The following is a 19,511-nucleotide window of genomic DNA, read 5'->3' as shown; positions in this document are numbered from 1 at the left end:
TAATAGTTGTGCAAAGCTAAAAATATCCATCCCCCCAAAAGTAAAGGGTGACTGCTTCAGGTGGATACTGCAGGAAGAGCAATCTATAATATTACTACCAGAGTATAACTATATCAACTTTTTTTCTTTTACACACCAAGAAGGTTAAACAGTAGGCATGGTGCAACAGCATGTAAACTGGTGAGTGTCCGCCTTGTATCAAGTAACCTTCTGAGATCTGCAACCTATACAGGAATGATAAGATGCAGCAGAAGTCTTTTTTTTTTTCCAGTGGGCATTTATCTGTCTCCTCCTTCTGCAGTAGAAATCTCCAGTAATCAGTGTCTCACCCTGTTGCCTCTTCTACATTCTAGGTAACTGGATATTAGGGTGTTTGTGTGTGTGTGAATGAATCCGTGAAAGAACCAGATTTTATCCTTCTATGGGGCATAGCAAGTAGCAACGCTGTTGATGCATAGCAAGCAGCAAAGCTGTATAGCTAACCTCCAACTAAAAGGCACGACATTGGTACTTTTGGTTCAGGTGTCCAGATGCACAGTCAAGTGCCCTAGCCCTCTCTGGGGGGAGGGGCCAGGGTAGCAGTCATTAAATCCTTCCATATTCCATGTGCCTTCCATAATCCACATCCTTTTCCAGACTTGGGACACTGGCATGACAAGCAGAATTTCAAACATACATACATACAGTGTAGCAGTATAGAAAATATGCTTAACTTACCCAATTCCAAATGTCTTGGCATGTTTGAGAATGAGGTGGAAAATAAATAATTTTCTTTGAATATGATTATTTTATATTAATAAAGCAGCATATACTCAAATGTGCAACATGTACATCCTAGCTAGAGATTGCAATGATCCTATCACATCCAAAACATCTTTTACACATGTATAACTTATCACACTCATTTTAAAATAAATGATGCAGAAAAAGACTGCATTATTACTATATCACAGCTGCCTCTTCTTTTTCATTAATAAAGCACATATTTAAGAAGTGCTCCTATAGCTGCCCTTTTCCGTGAGTTCAAAACCCTTATTGTGTTTATAAAATGCTGTTTTAGCTAGATTCACATATTTACCAGTAAAACCAGAAATACAGGAATAACTTTGACATCTGAAACAAATAATTAAAAATAATGTGAAGATGAGCAGAAACAAAATGGAATCTTAAAAAAAATGGTTGCTTAATGAAGCAAAGGAAGGGAAACCACCACGCAGTCAACTACATATCCATTTGTATGTCAGTTGAAATTCAGTGCTATGGATAGCACTGTACATGCAAGCAAAGCCTCCTTTGTAACTAAAACAACAGAGGTTCCCAAAATATCAAGTTCTTCTCATTATGCCTTGTTTATAGTTCTTCAAGGTCACTTATATCAACAACAATTTTAATGAATAAAGTGTCATCATTTATATACAAGGCATTTTTTTCAGTTTCTAGCTGTGTGTGTGAAATGAATTTTGGACATCCACTAGCAATATTCCATTCTGTAACAGGTCTTTTGAAGCTAGCACTGTTTGGGTCTGCTTTGAAGATTTCTGTAAAATGATTTCTTTTCCCGCTTTGATCCAAGAGCATTAGAGTAACTTTCTGCTTGAAGGGCCACTGCAAAAGTGAGTCATAGTCGCCTCTCATAACCACAAAAAATAGTGACAAATGGCTGCCCTTTCCTGTGCCGTCACCATTCAGGTAAGCTCTGGCACACAGTTTATATCCACAGCGACTGGTATAAAATGGCTGGCTAAATACAGATACTGTACGTCCCTCGATTGCTTCTTGTTTCCTTCTTTTGTATTCTGTAATTTTCCATATCAATTTGCCATTATATGAAACATTTTCTATGAGCTTAAATCTGTCTTGATTTTGACCAAGCTGCAGGTTATGAGAATTAACAGCATCCTCATGCTTTTTCAACTGATGGTGCAGAGAAGCTGAAAAAAAGTAATTTTTTTAAAAAGTAAATATTACAGATTTTTTTATTTTTTGTACTTATGGACATGGAATGCATACCTGTATTCCAGCATGTTATGTATAAACTGTATAAATTTGTTTTGTTTATATCAGTCTTTACTATGCATTCTACTACTTCCTGTGACACCAAAGTACAAGTTATATGATACACTTAAACCATAACAGATACACAAGTGCTATGTATTTTTGTCCAACATCTATTCTCTGGAGGGACTACCAAAATGACTTGTTGAGCAATGTTACCATACAGAGTGCTGCCTCTGTGAGCCATCCAGTTCTTTCTTCACACATCTAAAATATGAGTAATTCTTAACGCAACACTACCTTCAAGGATGCCCAGAAAATGCATGTAACAAAAACAGGTAGGAGGAATTAAGAACTTAAAACTTTCAGAAGGCACTGTATGGCAAATATATGGTTACTCTCTGAAAATTACTGTGCCAGAACGTAATTTACTGACACAGAAGACACTGAACAATCAAAAGTACAACAAAAAACAAAAGCATTGTTTTACGGGGGGGGGGGGGGAGGAGGATGCATCTCCAGATGTTTTCTAACTTCAAAGTTCCACATTTTGGGAAAAGTAAAATCTCAGCTAAATCAGCCTCAGCTGAAAGATTCTGTCCTTAACATGGTAAGTATCATTTTTTTTAAACTTGTCAGCATTGCCAGACTCTGCACTGATGAATCTTGCACTGTGAGAAAAGTACACAGCTGATGCCAGAAAGGCATTGCTACAAAGCCCAACAAAATTATGCAAAGCTGTCACAAAGCATGTGGAAAACATGCTGCAATAAAAGTCTCCTACAGAAGGGATACTTCTGTTAAAAGTTCCAAACAAAGCAATTGCAGACAATGTTCTACTACTCTCTCCTTGAAGAAAAAAAAATACCATACTCTTTCATCAACTGGTTTTAGAAGCTCAAGGGTGGAAGCTGCCTTCTTAGTAAGGCAGTCTTTCAGTTGCTTTTTCTGAAGCTATCCATAGGATGCTGTGAATTCTCTGAATCTGAATAAATTCTTTGATTTCACTGCTTTTTGGTAAAGCTGCCTACCACTCATCTAATTCTTTATGACTGCCAGCAAAGAAGTGAGAATTTTCCTTGTTCTTCCATCAAAACAAGAAGGTAGGTTTCCATGTAGTTTTTCAAGTGAAACATCACTAAAGATCCTTTCCAGTTTAAATTTTATAGATACTTTTGTAAACTGCACTTTCTGAAAAGTTTTGTTTGTTTCATAAGTAGTCTGCATATGGCAGCTCTATGCTGTATGCTGAACAGGAAGCATCAAACTTGACATTTGGTCTATTTTACCTGGCAACTCACAGAATCCTTCCTATTTTTGACATGAGTAAGTCTCTCAGTTTGTTTAAGGGGAACATTTATTTTATTTAATTTCATTATTTATTTCCTTATCTTTTGTTGACAGGGTTAATCTCACTAGGCTTGAATGTGACCTATTTTTTTCAAGACCTGAAGGTAGTGTTTATACAGGTCTATATTAGAACAGTGAAGAGGCTTTTAATCGAATGCCTCTTCGTCGGCACAAAGAGTGAACGCACTAAAGCGTGAATGCTCAAAACAGCAATTTCTTTCCCCTGGGAAAGAAATTGCTTGGCCTTCCCCGTGTGTTTGCCCCTTTCCCCACTGTAGTGCGATCTGGAGTTGGTATATTTAAGCAGTGGAGGTGTGGGGGGCACAGCCCCCCACTTTATGTATTTTTTTAAAGTTGTTATTTTTTTTTGCTTTGTTTTGGAACAGCGATTTTTTTTCCCTGGGAAAAAAAATCACTGTTCCGAATGTTCGGGATTGTAAGCTTTCACTTACATTCGCTGATTTAATATTGACCCGTTTATACTGACTAGGGGACTTCTGGCTAGGGCACCAAAAAGGCTCCTACTGTTAGCAATAGGGGGCACCAGAGGGCTATCACTAGTGCTTGGAGAAGTCCAAGATGGAGGAGGAAAGGAGAAAACAGCAGAATGGAGTGTTGAAGACTATTGAAATGCAACAGATTCAGTAGTAGAGGAGATTACTACTAGAAAGTTAGAGGATGGAGGTCTGGAAACTCCTATGTTGCTAGATGATGGATCAAGCTGTGCCAAATGCTGATTAGGTCGCAAGTTGGAGTACTATGGTAGTTAGAGCGTTAGGTAAGTTGAGAGAGGAGATGCTGTCAGATGAATCAGGAAAAAAAAAATGGATTATCAGAAGGTTCTAACAGTAGTTTGGGGGTATGCTTGGTCAGTGTAGTAGCTGGTTTTAAAGGCATATCCCTGCAATAGAGGCTGTTCTGAGCAGTAAAAAAAAAACAAAAAAAAAAAAAAAAAAACAACTTCTACGTATGCAGAAATGGTAAACAAAGGAAATAAGAGTGCTGTGACTGAAGCAGGAAGAACAGAAAGAATGCTGCAAGTATAACAAAACCGTAAGAGAAGACTAGTGTTAAGAATCAAAACAACAAAGAGAGGCATTACTAACAAATATGAAGCGAGGTTTAAAGTACAGGACATAATAGTATTAATACACTTAGGAAGAGAAAACGTTTGTGAAGTTAATTTTGAAACGTTTACTTTGACAAATTTATGAAATGGAACAAAAGAGCTCATTTGCACCATGGAAGGACTATATTTTTCAGAACTTGGGACAGCAGTTAAAGAAGAAAACGAATTTGCAGTTCAGAACATCCGACATAGAGGAACTTGCGTTAAAGACTTTTTTCTGTTTGTTTGTAATAAGGTGCAAGAGTTTAAAAAATATATGATGAAATAAATGTTTAGAGGGGATGGGAGGTATGGGTACATGAGCAAAAAAATAGCATATTTCAAATGTTATAACTGGCAATGGGAAACAGGGAACAGCAAAGTATTTTGGCCAACTTAAAGTATGTGTATTTTTTTTATTTTTTGAGGCGATGAGAAGCACTTGGTACAAGACTATAATAAAAGAAGATGTAGTCAATGTGGGGGAGGGACATATACCATAAAATAATCATAGGCCTAAGTGTAGAAATACATTGAATATGGTCATTTCTGACAAAAAATGGAAACTTAGAAGAAACTATTTCAGAATAAAGACAATCTGAGGATAATAAAACTGAAGATACTGATGGAGAAAGTGTTGTGGGGAGATAACTGAAGAAGAAAATGTATCTAGTATGAAGAAGGATGATAGGAGTGAGATAAATGTTTTATAATTAGAACATATTACAGTGCAAGATAAAAACAGATATGCAGCACTAGAAAGTGAAGAAGGGGAAGAATGAGTTTTGAGACATGAGAAGAACAAGAAGAAACTGACATTAAATTAACTGGGGAGATGTAGAGAAGGAAAATAAAAATAAAAATAAATGGAAATAAGAAAGCTGCAAAAAAGGAAGAGTTGACTTAGGAACATTGGCACTAAATGTAAACAGCATTCAACATGACGTTAGAAATATGGTAGTGACTGAATGGTGTGAAAAAGTAATTATGAATGTTATAGGTTTCTTAGATTCGAGATGCATGAAGGAAGAAGAAGAAAAGGAAAATAACTGAGGTAATATGAGGTTAAAAAAAAAAAAAAAAAAAAAAAAAAAAAAAAAAAGATTATATGTCAGTGGGGAGTGACATGTACAGGAATAGGAATTTTTTTTAAAGTGAAGAGATAAGAATATTGGATGTGCTGGTAGCAGGGACGTCGGGAGGCCTACTTACTGTATGTATTTCAACACAGTGTTTGCGTGGAGGGGGTAGCACAAGGCAGGGACTAGGATCTAGAAGAAAAAGCTAAAGCGGTGTCTTCTCCATCAAGGACAGTCTGCATACATGCTAACGCGGATGTAAACTTATTTTGCATTTACACTCACAATTTAAAATAGCTGTTCCGTTTATAGAGAAGGTAAGTAAATGAATGGTGTGTGTGTGTGTGTGTGTGTGTGTGTGTGTGTGTGTGTGTGTGTGTGTGTGTGTGTGTATGTATGTATATATATATATATATATATATATATATATATATATATATATATATACATATATATATATATATATATATATATATATATATATATAAATATATATACATGCACACACACACATTTATTCTAGCGGTTCCGTTCATTTTGGTGTGTGTGTGTGTGTGTGTGTGTATATGTATATATATATATATATATATATATATATATATATATATATATATATATATATATAACATTTGAACTAGTCATTCTGTTTGAATGAGTGATAAAGAGCATGTGTGTGTGTGTTAGTCACTGTGTGAGGTAGTGTGTGTGTGTGTGGAATTTAAAGTAGCAGTTTGTTGCTGTATAAAAGAGAAGGAGTGTGTGTTGCTATATGAGAGAGTAGCTATGTGTATGGAATGTTAACTAGCCATTTGTGCATGAAAGAGGGTGACTGTTCGTATGTGTCAGAAGGTAGGTGTGTCTGTGTGCGTTTAACATACCTCTAAACTATCCAGATTTAGCCTTATACTTCTGGTCTATTTCTCATAAAATTTGTGGTTTTCTGTCAAATCACGGAGGACTGAAGTCACTAAATAATGATCCACATATTCATATCCTTCAGAAAATACATTCTAGTACACATCCTGTTATTCTAGCAACTTTCTTAGTTAAAAAGAGCAATATTTAAAATCTATCCCTATCATACCTCTCAACTCTCCAAATTTTCACAGCGTGTCCAGATATGTGCCTCAGATTTTTGTTCCATTTCTCCTAAAACTGGTGTTTTTCTTGCAAATTACTGCCTAACTGTTGAGGACTGAAATGAGAAAAAGATGGCAGAAATTTGAATTTCAAACTCCATATGCTTTGGAAAATCCATGTTAATGCAAAACCTGCAATTATTTCAACTTTCTAGGTCTGTAAGGGCAATATTTAACAAGTTTCTCTAGTTTTGGGCCTTTGACACCCTTACTACTAGCCTTGTCCAGATTTCTTGCTTGAAAAAGTTGAGGCATTATCCCTATTTTTGGCCATTGTGTATCCATTATTTCAGGCTTGGTCCAGATTTCTTGCACTAGAAGATTGACAGATATGCGTACCTCTCAACTGTCCAGATTTTTGCAGAATGCCCTGATTTTTCCCTCATACATTTGGCCTATTCATCAATATTTGTGGATTTCTGGCAAATCACGGAGGACTGAAATAAATAAATGTCATACATTTGAGTTTTACTTCATTTCCTTTAGAAAATGCATGCTAAGACAAATGCTGTTATTCCAGCAAATTTCTAAGTCTGTATGAGCAATATTTAAAATCTGTCCCTATTTTAGGCTTTGTCCAGATTTCTTATGCTAAGAGGTTGATAGGTATAGTGTGTAATGCTCTAGTTAAGGGGAGGGCAGGTTAGTCAATTAACTTGATCAGGCTTGACCCTGTAATTTAGTTATAGAAAACAAGAGCCTGAATCCTCCATATCAACTACCAAACTGCCAACAGAATTGTGAGTTTGAGTTTCAGTACATTTTCAGGGAATTATGAGTTTCAGTGCATTTTCAATGGACTATGAGTTTCACTGCATTTTCATGAAATTATGAGTTTCAAGGGAAGAAAAGTTTAACGTTGCTCATGCTAAGTCTGTTTTCAATGTGCAGCTGTTTTATCAAATGGCAGTCACTGTTTGTACTGTAGAATTTGAAAGCAGTGTTAGTAGCATACTTGCCTTTGGTGCAGAAGACTATGGATTCTACTCTCACACCATATATATGGACTGCTGATACTGCAGTGCCATTTTGATTGCCAATTATTTGGTGCATATTAAAGGGGGTATAGGGGTTCTACACTCCTGAATGTGGACTCCTTTGTATAAGATGCCTACTAACTATGAACTTGTTGGTTTGTCAGTCATTCCCTACTGCAATATTACCAGCTTACCTTTTTTTAATGTAACACAGGCAATTAATTCTTCAAAGGCAGCAGGCACTGAATTTGTAGATAAAACATTAAAATGTAAAGTTATTTGCCACTAGTAATCTCTTTATTAGTTACAAATCTTTTTAATGTAGAATTATTTGGATGACTTTTACTTCTGCAGAGATTGTGCTTATTGAGTAATATTGGATTGTAATGACAGAAGTTTGAGTGGTCTTTTATGGTTGAAATTTTCAGAAATGGGTAGTTTTATCATTATTGTTTCATACATTTTGCTTCATTGCCTTCTAGAAGAATGTTCATAACTACAAATTTAAAACACCATTCTAACAAATGGTGCTGTATTATACAAGAAATATAATTTAATAAATCAGGAGGGTGAATCAAAGAACACATACATGTGTGCATGTCTCTATAAATCTGTGCAAAGACCTTATGGTTTGAAAACAGCTCAAAGATAAACTTAAGCTTCCACTACCAGATGCATTTACTTTTAATGTGGGTTTTCATGCTGTTTCAATGAATGTGAGTTTCAAGGGCAGAGAAGTGTACTGCTCGTGCTGTCTGTTTTAATTGTGCGACTGTATTATTAGCAAATCAGTGTTTATACTACTTTATTTCAATATCTGTAATCACTGTAGAAGTAAATAAGAAAACAGGATCCTTGTCCCTTTATTTAAAATATTCATGATAATTCTTTCCATGGTTTTACATACAAGACCAGTAAGACTTACGGTTTGTAATTATCCGGGTCACTAAAAGGCCAAACCTTGTGCTGAAGATTAACTACTGCAGTCCTCCATTCACTAAGCATGAAGCCAATTAGTAGGCTAATGTTGAAGTGATTTTGGAGTGCTTGATAGTTCATTTTTCAGGCTATCCAAGAAGTATCCCAAGATATTATCAGGGACCATTGAGGTAGTATTCTTTGGCTTGGAGAGTGCATTGAAGACTTGTTCGCTAGTGATAGCCAGAGGAGTTATGGTCGAGGGTGTCTCCTGAGAGGTATTGAGGGGAAGAAGGGGTGAAACTGAGATTAAATTTATCAGCCAGTAGGTTTGCTGTATCCTCCAATTCCTTTTAGGTGGTTCCATTTACAATTTGTTCAGCACACTGTTGTGTTACCTTTGAGGTTGCGAACAAAGCTGATGAAGGCCTTGTGGTTATCCTTTGTCTTTGAGGAAATTTCTGCCTCAAATTTGGCTTTGGTGGGCTTGATAAGATTTCTGAGTTGCTTATTTAGTTTGAGGGGTTTCTCACCTTGCTGAGTATTGCACTTCCTCGTTTTGGCCATGGTTTTCCAACTTTTGTTATACAACTTGTTAATATCGGGATTCCACCAGGGTGGCTTGTTATTTGAGTTGGTTCTCTGTTTATTCCTTGTGGGTACAGCTACCTCAGTGCAGCTGTTTATATGATGGTATCGGGTTTCTGTAAACAATTTGCATACTGACAGCAGAGTTCATGTGGTTTTGGGGGATGGAAGTTTGTAGCATGGTATAAGTCATTAGTACAAGGTTTGTTTTGGAATAATTCCTAAATGTTTGTGGGTTAGATGGCATCCACTTGTGACAAGTGTTTGGACAAGTACATACCAAAAGGGGCATTATACTCGGTGATTGGACTGAGTGTCAAGAAGTGGGGAACAATTATGTGCCTGGATATGGATGCTATACGTTTAACTATACGCTGTAAAATTAAAAAAGATATCTTTACAATAGTGAATATGTTGGGCCCACTGAAGTCCCTCCTTCTTGCAAGGGAATGTCTATTGCAGTCTTTCATTCATCCGGCACAAAACCTGTTTTGAGATTAGTATTGAATAGCCTTTGTAGGTGGTTTGACATATCAGGTTTCAGACTAACTGGCAGGCAGTCTACTATTTTAACCAGTCTGAACAGACATGTTCTTGGCCTTAGGTAGTAACTCAGAAATTGTTGAGAGATTTGAGGGGGTTATAGATGTAGGTATTTGATGTCAGAATATTGGAAGATTTGGGGGGGGGGGGTGAAGTTCAATCTGAATTAGTTGGCCAGTGGTTTGGCTATATCCTCTGGTCCAAGTATGTGATATTATTTGTTATTAGCTCACTGTAGTGCCCAGTCATTGTTTCTGAGATTTCTAGCACAGCTGAAAAATACTTTGTGGTTAACTTTTACCTGACTTTATATTTTTACCACATATCAGGTTGATTTAATCACAGTCCTGAGTTCCTTGTTTAGTTTAGCAAGAGTGTTTTTGGCTTTCTGAAAGTTACATTTATTTTTGCATGCAATTAATATTCTTTTTGCTTTTATTATGCTGCCCATAGGGCTTTATTTTTGAATTTGGTGTTGTATTTATTTCAGAGGGTGTGTGTGTGTGTGTGTGTGTGTGTGTGTGTGTCTATGGAACTATTTAAATATGCATAGACCTTGGCAGTAAATTATTCTGTACAGTGGAAGTTTGAAACAGGCTTAGTAGAAGGATGCCATCCACAAGTAATGCCATGTCAGAAACCAGCACTACTCAGACATGTGCAAATGAGATCACTTACAATAGCTTACAGGGGGGGGGGGGGGGGGGCTGAGACCAGTGTGGTAATTTTCTTTGACATTTTTCACAATCAAACCTGAGTGTCTTCATTTGTTCTTTCAGAATCTAACAGCACAGGGCTATACATAAAGTGACTGTTTTCATTTTGTGGGAGGATAGGGAGGCAGCCTGCATTTGCAGATATGCTTTTTTTCTTTACAAGCTGTTGCCTTCTAAGCATATTGGGTGGTATGTGTCAGCTTTGAACATTGGGCAAAAACTCGTTTCTTCCTTGAACTTCTTTTCATTTCTTTCCAGTAATTTTGTTCAAACTATCACTGGATCATAAAGGCAAAAAAAAACCCTCCAGAAAAGCACCTTACAGCATGTACATTTCCACTGGTTCTGGGGCCTACAAAGGCTTAAGATTCAGAGAATGTATGTAGGGTAGTAAGGGTGCAACTTTCAACAGCTTTAGCTTTTGCCTGATTGACTCCCATGGGTACACATCTTCATTTATTGCTCGTGGTAGTACGACTGAACCCAGCTAAAATGTATTTGTTGTTGGAAATGTAAAGTGTACTATTCCAAAAGGCTTAGTGTGAATGTAGGCCATAGGAGTGAACAGCCATTGCCTGGTGACCCATGCGGGTGGAAGGGAGGTAGCTGTGGCTCATAGCTTGGGTGTTACCTAGGGACAGCACTATATGTTGTACCTGCAGACCACAACACTGCGGAGCATGTACTGCCTAGAGACTGCAAGTCCTTTAGTTGGCAGCAGTATTGGAGCTCTAATGAGCCATTACAGGGGTTAGGAGCTGCAAGGGGAAGACGAGTAATTTTGAGGAAGGCAAACTGATCTATCCTAGTGTAAATGGAAAGGTATTTTGTTTTTTGACTTACGGAAGCTGCACCTTTGGAATGAAATGCTCATGGAACATGTAAATAATTACTAACCTAGTATATACTTGCCAGTGCTCTGTCCATAAGAGTGTCTGTACTGGCAATGAATAAAATAATTCAAACATGTATGTGAGAAATGAAAGAAACAAAAATAGACATGAGAAAAGTACAGTTTTGTACCTACCATAAATGTAGATGTCCGATAGGCATGCATCTGCAGTCCTTACAAATGGGTTGTCCTGTCGTCAGGCAGCCCTTCGGTCGGCCGGATTCCAAAGTCTGGGTCTGGCCTCGGCTGGTGTCACACTTCACCCGACGTCATAGCTGCAGTTCTTCGGGTATAAAGGCATCAGCTGACGCCATTTTCCTCAGTGTTTCTTGCCCCAGATGCCAGGTGCCCTCTAGGAAGGCTAAATTTGGATAAATGCAAATGTTTCCAAATAGCAGAGAGCAATCAAAAAATAAGCATGTATGTACATATATACAAACAAATACACCATAATAGATTCCCCAGCTAGCTACAAGATGGGCAAATACCCTAGGAGTACCACAGAGGGGAAGGAGGGTGGGTAATCCTGACTGCAGATGCATGCCTATCGGACATCTACATTTATGGTAGGTACAAAACTGTACTATGTCCTTCAAGGATGCATCTGCAGTCCTTACAAATGGGTAGAATACCATAGCCAAACTGGGGGAGGAGGAGAAATAAGATTATGGTGTAGTTAAGATCCCTTGCAAAACAGCAGTGGCAAAACCTGCTCGGGATCTGGAGTATAAAGGTAGATTATAATGCTTGGCAAATGTATGCACGGAGCTCCAAGTAGCAGCCTCTAAAATGTCTTTGGTAGCCACTCCTCGTAGAAAAGCTGTGGTAGTGGCTGTTGCCCTGGTAGAGTGAGGCCTGATGTTTTCTGGAGTTTTCTTCCCATGGTAGGAGTAACAAAATCTAATGCAATTTCCTATCCACTTAGAGATTGTCTGTTTTGAAATTGCTTTTCCTTCCATTCCTGATGCATATGCTACCAGTAGTTGGTCAGTTTTTCTATTGCCCTTGGTCCTGTCCAGATAGTAGCGTAGTTGTCTATGTACATCCAAGATATGCAACAGTCTTTCCCCCCGGTTCTGTGGGTTGGGGAAGAATGTACGTAGATGGATAGCTTGATTTAAAGATACCCTGGAGACCACCTTTGGCATAAAAGTAGGATTTGTTCTCATGGATACTCTATCTTGATGGAAGATCAGGAAGGGCTGTACTGCCATTAATGCCTGTAGCTCAGATACCCTTCTTGCTGAAGTGATTGCAAGCAGGAAAGCAGTTTTCCATGATAAGTATTGTAAATCTGCTGTTGCTGCAGGTTCAAAAGGGGGGAGTGTTAATTTTTCTAGCACAAAGTTCAAGTCCCACGCTGGCAATGGTGGCTTCCTGGGTGGTTTTACATTTTTAATTCCTCTCAGAAACTGCCTGAGCAGAGGATGTGAGAAGACTGGAGGATCCAAATTATATTCTGCTGAAATAGCTGATGCATGAATCTTAATGGAAGAATAGGACAGGCCGTTGTGGAAGAGCTCTGCCAAGTATTCCAGGATGTTGGCTATGTTTAACAGTGACACATTTTCTCCCTTTGCAGCACTCCAAATGTGATATCTTTTCCATTTTGCTGAGTAATTTTTTCTTGTTGAGGGTCTGCGAGCCTCCAAGATAATGTCTTTAACCCTTTGGGATAAATTTGGTGTATTTGGGCCTATGGAATGTTCCAGGCAGTCAGCTGCAGTGTTTTCAGGTTTGGATGCAGGGTGCTGTAGTTGTTCTGTGTTAACAGTAAGGGAACTAGAGGCAGGGTCCATATTTGTTCCCGAGACATGCTCCTCAGTAATGGGTACCAATGTTGCCTTGACCAGTCTGGAGCTATCAGGATGATCCTTGGACGGTCCTCTTTGATTTTCAATAGCACCTTGTGCATCAAAGGAAGTGGTGGGAATGCATATGCTGTCAGGTTTTTCCAACTGAAAGATAGGGAGTCCACTTTCCAAGCTAGGGGGTGGTACGTCCTTGTGCAGAACTTCTTCAGCTGGTGATTGCGTGGGGATGCAAATAAGTCTATCTCTGGTAGTCCCCACTGTCTTGTAATGGTTTTGAAGATATCCGGATGCAGCATCCATTCGTGGGCATCCGTGGTAGTTTTGCTTAGTATGTCTGCTAGAATGTTTTCTTTTCCTGGCACAAAAATTGCTTGTAATTGAATGTTGAAGCTCAGGGCCACATTCCAGAGGTCCATTGTCATCCGACATAGAGGGTACGAATGTGTGCCTCCCTGTTTGTTGATGTACCACATAACTGTGGTGTTGTCTGTCCTTATCAGCAGTTGACCTTGTCGAAGTAATGGTCTGCATGCCTGAATTGCCAGTTTTACTGCCAGCATTTCCTTTTGATTTATGTGTAGGTGCAGCTGGTCTTGAGTCCATAAGCCTTGTATGCACTTGTCCAGCATGTGTGCCCCCCAACCGAGGTCTGAGGCGTCCGTTGTGATTGTCTGGTCTGATTGAGTGCTGTGGAAGGGCAGCCCCTTGTTTGATTGACAGGCCTGGGCCCACCATTGGAATTCTTGCTTCAGGCATGGGATTATTGGAATTAGAGTTTCTAGGCTGTGCTTGTGCTGAGACCATAAATTCCTTAGGTACCACTGTAACTTCCTCATATGCAGTCTGGCATGTGGAACCAATATTATGCAGGATGCCATGTAACCCAAGGCTTGTAGGATTTTTCTTGCTGTTAGCTGGTTTTGTTTTGTTAATGCCAAGAAGAAGAGAGGGAGTTGCTCCTGTTTTTCTACTGTTAGGAATGCCATTTGTTTTGATGTGTCCAGCTCTGCACCCAAAAAGGTTATTCTTTGGGATAGTATCAGCCTTGACTTTTTTATATTGACTGTGTATCCCAGAGCTTGCAGTAGATAAATGACCCTTTTCAAGTCTTCTGTTAACTTGTTTTTGTTTTCCGCTTGTAACAGGCAGTCATCCAGGTAAGGGTAGATTTGGACTCCTTGAAGCCTGCAATGAGCAATTACTGATGCCAGGCATTTCGTGAACACTCTGGGTGCAGTAGATAAGCCAAAGGGCAATGCTGAGAATTGATAATGCTCTGATCCTGCAAGAAATCTGAGGTATCTTCTGCAATTTGGTCATATGGGGACGTGCAGGTATGCCTCCTTGAGATCTAGAGTTACCAGCCAAGACTCCTTGCCCAACATGGGAAGAAGCTGCTGTAGGGTCAGCATTTTGAATTTTGGGACAATGAGAAATGTGTTTAAAGCAGACAGGTCGAGAATGGGTCTCCATTGGTTTTCTTTTCTTGGCACCAGGAAGAGTCTGGAGTAAAATCCCTGTCCTTGCTCCATAGATGGTACCTTTTCTACAGCTCTCATTCTTAGTAAGTGAGTTATTTGTTTTAGAGCTTCTGCCTTTTGATTTGGAGGTAGGTTTGGCATTCCTCTCTTCCTTGGTAGAGTATGGAAGTGAAACCGGTAGCCTTGGTCTATTGTCTGCAAAATCCACTTGTCTCCTGTGATGTAATGCCAGTTTACTGAAAATAAGGCTAGCTTCCCGCCTAAGGGTGCTTCTAGTTGTTCCCTGGTAGGCGGTGCCAGAGCCAAGTCACTGTGATTGTCCTGTAGTAGTGGTGGTGGCTGTATCTGTGGCTGTACCTCGCTGGTTGTTAGCCTGCCACTGGCGTCCCCTGTAGGCACCTCTGGATTGGCCTCTGCCTCTTGAGCGCCTATTCCTGCCTCTCTGAGCTCTGGAGGCGTCTGGAAAGGACCAATTTTTGGAGGGCCAATTCCTGCTAAACCTCGGAGGTTGGACCTGTAAGAAATCTTTCACTGTCTGGACAGATTTTGCCTTCTCTTCCATCTTCTTCAGCACCTGTTGTGCAGGAGAGCCAAACAAATTGATCTTGTCCATGGGAGCATCTAGTAGCTTTGATTTGACATGGTCTGGTAAGGCCTGCTCTTTTAACCATGCATGTCTTCTGATCACTGTGCCAGTCATAGCTGATCTAAAGGAAGCTTCCAGTGCATCATAGCCGCATTTTAAGGAATGATTACTGACCTGCTGTATATTATGTACCATTTCCTGAATAGACTTTTTGTCTAATGGTTCATCCGAGGACAGCTGTTTAGTTAACTGGTCTAACATAAATTCTTGATACTGGATCATATGGAATTGACAGTTCAAGGCCCTAGCTGAAAGAGTAGCTGAAGTGTAAACTTTTTTACCCCATCTCTCTAAGGACCTGGATTCCCTTTCAGAGGGGAGGGGGTTCTTTGTAGAGGTAGCTGCTACTGCCTTAGGACCCTGGGAGATAGTTTCGGGATCTGCAAAAGGAGCCTTATACAAGTGATGATGTGTGTCCGGGACCCTGTAGTACCTATCGGGTTTAGCAGGGGCCGGAGGTAGTGTATCAGGAGCAGTACAAGCATCATTAAATGCATCATCCACAACAGAGAGGACTGGAGGGATGGCTAAAGGCCTATGCTGTGGTAAATGCAGAAAGGTTCTAAGCCTTTTCCTGGAGTCTGAAAAATCCTGGCCCTGCCACTGAAATTGTTCCCTCATAGCATGCAAGGTTTCCCCAAAGGAAAATTCCTCAGGCGGAGAGGCAGAAGGAATGGACTCTTCAGCATCAGAGTCTTCATAAGGGGAGAAAGGGCCCTCTGGAGGGTTTGTATTATCTGAATCATCAGAGGAGTCATCTGTAGAAACTGGCTCAGGGGGCTCTGCTCGAGGCCTCTTCTCTGGAGGAGGGAGAGAGGCCCTGTCTGGGTGAGGTTGGGATCCCCGGATCAAAGAAATGAGATCCTGTGCTAGACTAAGCATTTGTGTAGTAGAGCTAGGCCTGTGAGAGGGGGTCTTAGCAGGCACAGATTTGGTAGATTTAGCTGCTTTAGCCCTGGCAAAGGCCTTAATCGACATGGTTGCAGGTGGCCTAGCAGCTCCACGTGCAGGGGTTGAAATATCCAAGGGTAAAGTATCAGATAATTCCTGGGAACCTGCAGGAGGTGGTATTTCAGAAGCCGATTCCACCAGGTTGGATGAGGCCTCGGCTGGAGGTAAGTTTTCGGCTGAAGGAAGAACCGCGTGCTCGGTTTCAGCTGAAACCGAGACACTCGCAGTTGGCTTAACCGCAGTTTCGGCCGAAACCGCGGACCACGAGTGTCGGTCCTTTTCCTTGCGCTTTTTTGATATTTGTGTAGTTGGAGGATCCGACGGCATAATGTAAGTGAAATCGGAGCCGAAAAACTCCTCAGCAAATTCAGACCGACGTCTAAGCGTCCGTCGGTTAAAAGAAGCACAGGCTAGACAAGCTGCTACGTCGTGGTCTGGGCCTAAACAAGGTAAGCAGTACGAGTGGAAATCTTTATGAGGTATTTGTTTCCCACAAGTTAAACAGTTATTCACTTTTTCTGACATCGGCTGAGGCAAGAAAGAGTCCCCAATGGGGTACTTAGCTTTTTAGAAGTCTTCGGTAGTAGAAGTATTCGGTAGTAGTAATCTCTGGTTCTGACCGACCGGCACTTGCGAACAGCTTCTGCTTCGGGCGCCACGCGGCAAGAAAGACTGAGGAAAATGGCGTCGGCTGATGCCTTTATACCCGAAGAACTGCAGCTATGACGTCGGGTGAAGTGCGACACCAGCCGAGGCCAGACCCAGACTTTGGAATCCGGCCGACCGAAGGGCTGCCTGACGACAGGACAACCCATTTGTAAGGACTGCAGATGCATCCTTGAAGGACATCTGAGTGACAATATCAATCTGTTTGTCATATAAAAATGGTTTCGTGATTATGGCTAAAAATAAGAAACAGATAAGTGAACAAGTGGTGATATAGGTGGAAGAATTATTAAAGAAAGTGGAGTTGTAGTTAAATAAGGCAAAAAGTAAAGAGTTTGGTGAAACAAATAAAAGAAGTGGAATATATACTACTAGAAAGGAAATAAATATACTAGGAGTTACATTTGGAGAGTATGAAAAGGTATTAGAACAGTAGAAAATGTTGGAAGTAATAAAAATGTTATAACGGTAGGAATTTTTTAACCTATCCTTTAAAAAAATAAATACTTGCATATTAGGAAAAGTAACATATTCAGGGGTGTGTGTGCAGGTTTCTAGCTAAAGCAGAGAAAATTATATATTAACTGTGGATGAAGACTGAATCCAGTGAAAAAGGGGTGACGTGCAATAAAAAAGGAAAAGGAGGTTTGAATCTAAAAAAATTAATGTAGTGTACTTAGCATCTATGCATTTTTCTGGGTAATACTAAAGGTGAAAGAGAAACATAGTTGCAATATAGATATGTTATACGTAAGTTATTAAGACATCTGGAAATATGAAGGAAGGAAGGAAAACAACAAAAATAGAAGGAAAAGAATATGAGAGAAAAATAAAATTATGGAAGGTTAAAAACTAATGAGATTGATGAAAAGAGAAAAATATGATACACCAATATTACAGAGAATTATATGGTATATCACTGGAAGGAATTAAAAGAAGATGCAAGAAATGCTATAAAAAATAGAAGGAAAATGTTTATGAACCATGGAATTTCTTTCGGAGAACTATGCTGGATAAGTTACCAGTTAAAAATAATAAGAAATATAAAGTACTGGAAGAAAAATATGATGAGTGCAATGAGGAAGAAACAGCAAAGCAGTGATTTAATGTTGTCAGTCTTCACGTAATCCTTGACTGTGGGCTCGGTTCCGAGCCTCAGAACCGACTCGGACATTTATTTCAGCTTGTGCCTCCCAAACTTTTAAGGCAGGCATTTATACATAATGCTCCTCTCAAAAGTACCTCAGATCTCATTTGCCACATCGTGTGTCAGACATATTCAACCGCTCTCGAGCCTTGGTTTAATATTCAGTAAGTTTTCTCTTTGATATTTCCTTTTATAAGGTTATTTATTTCTCCTAGTGAACTTCTTCTCTACCCACTCCTCTCTTTTCTGTTTACCACGAGTGCCTTTATTATCCATTTTTCTATCTACTGCTGGTAGTTTTTCTGTCAAAGTACCATTGTTGGTACTCCTCTCTTACCCTTTTAGGGTATTCTGCTTACCATAGTTGGTATTTTTCCTCCCTTTACATATATTTATATCTCTATCTAAAAAAAAAAAAAAAAGCTATCTTCTGTTGTCGTCTGTGTGAGTGAGTGAATAATAAATTTCTTTGCAAGATGGCTGAGTCACAAGTTAAATCTTCTAAAGGCACCTCAGGTTTTAAGAGGTGTCTGAAGTGTCAGGGCAAAATGCTCAGTTCAGACACACATACCTTATGTGTCTATTGTTTAGGAAAAGTTCATTTACAGGAGAGTTGCTCAATATGTCATGGCTTTTCTAAGAGAATTCTCACAATGTAAAAATAAGCTTATTTTGAAAGGCCTTCTGAAGAGTGATTTTGAAGAGGCCATTTCTGTGTCAAGAACAGAAACCAGTCCATCTTCATCTCCTTCATCTAGAAAATGCCCTTCTTCGGTTCCAAGTGTTTCAGAACTGACAAAGAAGGCTTCGAAACACTCTTTGGTACCAACCACTTCTACAGCACCGAAGACAGGACTCCAAACCATCCAAATCTTCAGCGCTGACATTGGGTTCTCTGGCCCTGACAGACAAATCGGTACCAGAGCATCCTAAATTTATTTCGGTACCAAGGTCCAAGTACTCACCATCTTTTGACCAGTTTAAAGAGAGACCTCCCAGATCCTTTGTCAATGTCAGACCCCTAAGTCTCCATCGAAGGCATCTGTTTGATCCACTAAGAGTCTCTCAGAAACCGACATCATAAGACTGGTGTATCAGCTCTTCACGGTGAGGGGATTGTCTTCAGTTCCTGGCCAACCCAGCATCAGACCCACTCCTACTACGACACCACCTATTCCTCCTCCAACTCTAATCGAGGCTTTGGAGCCCTCGGTTCCAGCCTCTTGGCACTGTCGCGGTTCTGGTAGCAACTTCGGCTCTGGTACTGAGAGTTGCCTCGAGTTCCTCCGGCCCTTTAGCAACAGAGGTCTCCTGGGGTCGAGACTCTTTGGTCTTTAGCTTCGGAGCCGTCCACTGCCCTTGCTGCTTTGGCCTATGTAGGATCGGCCCAGGCTTCAGTTTTAGGGGTCGCCTCCTCAGTGCAGGGTGGGACCTCGGTTATGAAGTCTTTTTCAGTTCCGGTCTCCCATCCCTCTATGGGGGGCGGGGCAGGCCTTTCAAA

At 39.9% G+C, this 19,511-nt stretch overlaps 1 protein-coding gene across 2 annotated transcripts in view; it reads right to left on the bottom strand.

Annotated features, from left to right (window-relative positions):
• Nucleotides 1-285: 285 nt before the first annotated feature.
• The window catches only part of TRAF5 (TNF receptor associated factor 5), an 845,712-nt gene continuing 826,486 nt past the window's right edge, over nucleotides 286-19,511 (bottom strand). For both annotated transcript variants that reach the window (XM_044089770.1, XM_044089851.1), the window contains one exon: nucleotides 286-1,931. In XM_044089770.1, the coding sequence (XP_043945705.1) occupies nucleotides 1,351-1,931 (581 nt within the window). In that variant the 3' untranslated portion in view covers nucleotides 286-1,350. The remainder of the gene's footprint in view (nucleotides 1,932-19,511) is intronic.

Source organism: Protopterus annectens, chromosome 1.part0 (assembly GCF_019279795.1).
Source record: "Protopterus annectens isolate FY-2018-M chromosome 1.part0, PAN1.0, whole genome shotgun sequence".
Classification (NCBI taxonomy): Eukaryota; Metazoa; Chordata; order Ceratodontiformes; family Protopteridae; genus Protopterus; species Protopterus annectens.
The sequence above is the reverse complement of the archived record's forward strand: the minus strand, read 5'-3'. Positions and strand labels throughout refer to the sequence as shown.